This window comes from Phocoena sinus, chromosome 14 (assembly GCF_008692025.1).
Source record: "Phocoena sinus isolate mPhoSin1 chromosome 14, mPhoSin1.pri, whole genome shotgun sequence".
NCBI classification, from domain to species: domain Eukaryota; kingdom Metazoa; phylum Chordata; class Mammalia; order Artiodactyla; family Phocoenidae; genus Phocoena; species Phocoena sinus.
Window position 1 is genome coordinate 69,219,454 of NC_045776.1, and position 6,011 is coordinate 69,225,464.

General features: G+C 48.7%; 1 protein-coding gene across 1 annotated transcript; it reads left to right on the forward strand.

Moving 5' to 3' along the window:
- The first annotated feature begins 5,197 nt into the window (after positions 1-5,197).
- Positions 5,198-5,473, forward strand: LOC116765025. The gene has a single exon (XM_032654065.1). The coding sequence runs from the start codon at positions 5,198-5,200 to the stop codon at positions 5,471-5,473; it is 276 nt and encodes a 91-aa protein (XP_032509956.1).
- Positions 5,474-6,011: the final 538 nt, after the last annotated feature.

Below are 6,011 nucleotides of genomic sequence, written 5' to 3' on the forward strand. Positions count from 1 at the left end.
CCTTGTGAAACTCAACAATCTTTGTGGGGACAGGGAGTACGGGTGGGTATAGCTGCAAATTCCTATCTCCTCTAGTCATGGAGTTTTACAACCTCGGATTCAAATGTTGGTTCTGCCACTGAAAGAGCTGCAGAATTCTGGGCAAGAAATCTAACTTCCCTGTGCCTCTGTTTCTTCATCTTTAAAATGGGTATAGTCATAAAGCTACCCTGGAGGCTGTGGGAAGATGCGATAATGTGTGCAGACAGGGTAGCAGCTTGCACAGAGTGCCGTTGTGGAAATTAGGAAAAGGCAGCTCTTCCTGGCAGAGATATTAGAGATCAGCATCTCCTCCTCAAGGATGCAAATTTACACCAGGGTCTGGGGAGCAGCTTAAGGACTGAGTCAGCTGTCCCTTGTCCCTTTGGCTGGGAGCTCTTCTGCAAGACCCACCCTGCACAGCTGGACCTGGCAGCCCTGCTTGTAAAGCACCCAGCAGGAGCCAGGCTCAAGGTAATCACTCAGTACCTGGAAGAAGTTGTGGTCACTGTCATCAGATCGTTTGAATGATTTTGACTTTTAAGACCTAAGAAGGGCTAAGCGCTCTGAAATTCTGTCATCTCTTTAACATACGGAGAACCTCTGTGTGAATCCCATTTCCACCATTTCCTGGGTGATGAGAAGTCTTTTCCCCATCCAAACCTCAGCATCCTCATCTGTGACATAGGAGACAATCATTCCCACCGAGTGCTGGGGTTTCGATTAGACGATGCATATCTCAAGTACTTGCAGTCCAGTGCCTGGCATATGCTAGGTGCTCAGTCAATCTTAGTTCTTTTGCAGCAAGCAAAAGGAGACCTCCCCAACATGGCTTTTTCCCTTTAGCACAAGCATCCATGGTACATCCTTAATTCCAAAGAAGCCTATGTACCCACAGTATACAAATCAGGCAAAACAGAGATGCTCTGATTGAAGCAAGGTCCAGGGAAGGGCCAAACATTCCCCCGCTACCCGGCCAAACACACACAATTTTTCTCACCCTGCAGCACCCTCTGATGCTATTTTAAGGAAGAACAGGCTTCCGGGAATGCAATGTGGCAGCCATCAGACTCAGACCCCTTTCCTGCTGAGATATTCCAAGACTGTGTGCTTTGACATCCACTGCCTTGTCATTCAATTCATCCTGACCTGGAGTGTGAGTGAGTGTGTGTGTGTGCGCGCGCACGCCACAAACAAATGCTCAGAAAGAAAGCAAAAAGAAGTTCCACCAGCCATAAGGGGGAAATTACAAATGCATTTTTCTCTGCCTCCGGCACGTTAATAAAAGAGCTTACAAAACTGCAAGTGAGTCAAAGAAGGGCAGCCTCACGACAACTGGAAGGCGAGGAGGCAGGCGGTGGGGAGGGCACTGCTTCCTGTACAGTCACCTGACTTCATGGCCGTTCCCAGGCTGAGAGAGTCTTTCTGTGGAGGCTGCAGGGAGGACGATGAGCTCATGCATTAAACATCAGGGGGACCCTCACAATGTGCACTGTGGGCTGGGAGAAGAACAGAGAGGAGGACAGGCTGCGGGGGGTGCGCTTGTGACATGCCCCAGAATGGCAGTGCCTGTGGGCAGAGACCTAGAGATTGTTTAGTGAGGGCTCCAGAAAAATCGCTGAAAACTGCAGGGTGGGAGATGAAGGAGGGTATGAAATACAAAAAGTGAAAAAATGTTCTAGTGTCTTAAAGATGGGGGGGCCACCGTGGTCACTTTGTCTCCATGATCATAGTGAGTGGTAGCTATGTGCCATGAGCTGTGGGCTAGATGCTGGGGGTGGTCATTGAAGTAGACAGATCTATGAGTCCTGATCCTTCACCCCTAGATGTATCCATGCCTTCTGCCCTGGGACTTTGAAGCCTCTCCTCCTAGAGGTTGTCCATTGACTGAGCTTGACCACGTTCCTCACTTTGGTCAACGATATTGGAATGGAAGGGCCACGGTGCTTGTTCTGGGATGAGACCTTAAGAAACTATGTGTGTTTCCACTTTTTCTCTTGCACCTCTGCCCTCGCCATGTTCTGGTTGGATTGCTGGCCCTCAGAGGATGACACACATATGGAGCTGAGCCAGACACCACCTGCAGTTCAGAGCTGCCCCAGCTGACTCACAAGATAAAACTAGATGAGAAATAAATGCCTATTGTTGCATGCAACTGAGATTTAGTGGCTGTTTGTTATGCAGCAACAGCTGACTGATACAGTTATATATGAAGTCATGCATTTTATTCACCTACTCATTCACTCAGTAATTATTTACTGATGCCTCCATGCCAGGCATTTGGTAGGCAGCAGGGATAGAATGGTTAATAAGAAATCTGTGAAAATGGGCAGAGATTTCAGATTTATTAATTTAAGGATTAAACACCTACCATGTGCCAGGCATGAAAATAAGTGCTGCAATTACACTGGCAAACAAAATACATAAGGCCCTACACTCAAGATGCTTACAGACAGCAGATAAAGCAAACAACAAAACAGAAATTTTCGAAAAGCCCCTGACTGAGAAGCTTGTCTCTTCCTTTTAAACTAGGCACTGTCCAGCAGAAAAGGTGAGAAAGGCAGTAGACCTTTATACTAGGAAGTGTTAAGTACTAGGACAAGATACCTACAGGCAGCTCAGAGGAGGGGACTCTAGGAGCCTCGGGTTGGAGACAGGAAGAAGGTAGGTGAGAGAAGGTTTCTCAGGGCACACGTATCTGAGCTGAGCACTGAAGTTCAAGAAGTTTGCAGACAAAGAGGAAGGGCAAGGATGGAGTGCCAGGCAGAAGGTGCAGCAAGAACAAGGTAGGGAGGCAGGAAAGAGCACGGTGCCTGAGGGCTAACACAAACGTCTGTATTTTACTGTAAAACAGAGTGTAAGAGGGAGAGGCAAGAGATTAGGGGCTGAGAGGGACCAGAGCATGAAGGAGTTTGGATGCCAAGCTGAGATGCTTGGACTTGATCCAAAGAAGGGAAATAGCCACAGAAGGGTCTGAGTACCCGGTTGCCATCTGAGACTTTTAGAAAGGTGGAGGGGCTGGGGTGAGACCAGAGGCCAGGAGGCCAGGAGGAGGCTGAGCAGCAGTCCAGGAGAGGAAGGAGGACACCCACGCTGGGGCAACATGGGGATAAGAGATGGCCACACCCTTGAAATGATGGAATCAGAGATTGTACAGCTGGGCGTGTCCTGGGACCACCAAGTTCCATCTACTCCGTTTGCAAAAACTGGGTCTTAGAGAGGGTGGTGACCTACACATAAGTCTCACAGCAGATGAGTTTAGGGCTTGGGACTAGACTCGAGACCCTCATATTCCTAACCCCAAGTTCACTCCACAACACCACTGTGTCCCAATCTCTACCATTCGATTAATAATGATAATTAGGGCTTCCCTGGTGGAGCAGTGGTTGAGAGTCCGCCTGCCAATGCAGGGGACATGGGTTCGTGCCCCGGTCCAGGAGGATCCCGCATGCTGCGGAGCGGCTGGGCCCATGAGCCACGGCCGCTGAGCCTGTGCGTCCGGAGCCTGTGCTCCGCAACGGGAGAGGCCACAACAGTGAGAGGCCCGCGTACCGCAAAAAACAAAAATAAATAATGATAATTACAAGAACAATAATAATTACTATGACCCAACTACTGAGCCCCTGCTATGTGCTAGGCTCTGTGCTCAGCACATCGTGTGTAAAATCTCACTGAATCCTCCTAACACGCTGAAGGGTCAGAACTCCCCATTTTACAGATGAGAAACCTGAGGATCAGGAGGTGAAGTCACTTGAAGTTGAGCCTCAGTGTCTGTCTTAGTCTGTTTGGGCTGCTATAATAAAATACAAAATGCTGGGTGGCTTAAAGGACAGATTTACTTCTCACAGTTTTGGAGGCTTGGGAATTCAAGATCAAGGTGCCGGCAGATTCTGTCTCTGGTGAGGGCTCTTGTCCTGGCTTGTAGATGGCTTCCTCATTGTGTGTGACACAAGAGGGAGGGAGAGAGAGAGAGAGAGAGAGAGAGAGAGATCTGCCTTCTTATTATTAGGACGCTAATCTCATTATGGGGGACCCACCTTCATGATCTCATCTAAACCTCCACCTCCGAATACCATCACATGGGGGTTAGGGCTTCAACACTGGAATTTGAAGGGGGAACACAAACATGCCATCCATAACAGTATTTTTATTGGGGATAACTGTGCACCTCCTGTATAGAATCATGGCCAAGGGCTAAATGAAGTGAGGAGTATAAGTGCCTGGAACCTAGAAAGCTTTCAGCAAAGGAGAGTGACAACAAAGATGATGACAGGGACGGTGAGGATGAGGATGATGATGATGGAAAAAGTCAGCTCTGTACCCTGGTCTTGACTCCACTGGGTGACTTTTGGCAAATCACCTAACTCTTCGGGCCTCCATCTCCCCCATCATTCTAATGAAGACTTTAGCCTAAGGCAGTGATTCTCAGGGTGTGTCTCCTGGCTAGCAGCATCACCGTCACTTGGGAGCTTATTGGAAATGTGCATTTCTGAGCCCTCCCTGGACCAACTCTGAAACTCTGGGAGGAGCACTTAGCAATCTGTGTTTAACAAGCCCTCCTGGTAAGTCTGATGCATGTTCAAGTCTGATCTGGTCTACATGAATGATTTTTCAATTTTTTAAAAATGACATAAATGCTTTCTTGTAAACAAAATCAGGAGAAGGCAGGTACATAAAGCAGATAAAAGCAGCAGTGCTAGGTTGGAGCAGAAACCAGCGCCCACAGCTCTGTCCATTCTCCCACCCTTGCCCACGTGAAGGCCAAGGGGAGGTGGAAGCTCTCTCCACCCTGTGTCAATTCCTCCTGCCAGCCAGAGCCCCATGCTCCCCATCCACCCGCCTCCCACCTTCCCAGCCTCCATTCCCGTTGACATGCTTGGTAAAGTATGGATTTGTTGTGGCCTCCTGCAACCTGGTCTATTTCTTCTCTCTCTCTTTATTTTTTTTTTTTAACAATAGGTTTGAGCCTGTAATTCAGTTAATTGTCTCCCAGAGCACCGGTTTGGTGGCTATGGCACAGCACGAGTCAGGGGAACAGGAGACAGGTCCTCAGAAGCTTCTTTCCAGAAAATCTAATTTCATCATTGAGAAATCTTCTGTCTGAAGCAGGCTCCGCCACCACCATAAATTTACATATTCTATATGCCGCTGCCAGAACGCACTGGGCCCTATTTGCATAATGCTGCTGGAGGGGCTGGCACTTCTCTTGAACCCAAATGCAGGGGGAGCAAGGAAGCAATTATTAAGCTGTAGACATTGGCAGGGAGAGAGGCCTCAGATGGATTTCAACTGCACACCTCATTCGCCGCCTGGGCTGCTCATTACCCAAGGCCTAGATCCCAGGCTGATGTTGGATCCGAGGGCCTGGAACATTAGTGAATTGCTTTCTTTGGGTTATGTCTATAGCCAGGCTGAGGCCTGGTGTAGGGGAGCAGCTTTGGTTTTCCAGTGTTGATGGTTGGAGTAGTCTTGTCCCTTTTCCCACAGGTAAATTTGTTTGTTGGAGGGTTTTGTCAAGTTGCCTTTGCCAACACATTCCTGCCCTTTTCTGTAACACACTTCCGAACACCTACAAGACAGGTCAGCAAGGGTTTGCCCACCTCCTTCTGACAAATCCCCAGAAATGCTTAGTTAAGAAAATGATCTTCAACAAAATCCCAGTTGGAAAAGGGCCTGTGGAAACAGGGATTCTCTCATGCCGTGGTGGTCCTGCTTCCCATTTATCCTTCTCCAAACTTAGGCTGCTGGAGAAGCTGGGGTCTTCCCTACTGCTGGCCTCTGAGAGGGTATAATCTTGTATACCTAGGCTCTGGGTCTCAGACCAGGGATCCTTTGACGTTCCAGGATCCACAGGCCACTCTCTGTAGTTTCTGGACCTTCCAGAGCTCTGAGCTTGACCTCCAAGCCACTCCATGACCCACCACTCCCAACCTCAGTAGTCCATGGATGAAAATAGCTGCTGCTGACTTGGGACACCATCTTCGTTTTACTCT

Bases quoted from the DNA above. Each gene is read 5' to 3' on its own strand.
- LOC116765025 (XM_032654065.1), top strand. From the start codon at position 5,198: ATGCTGCTGGAGGGGCTGGCACTTCTCTTGAACCCAAATGCAGGGGGA.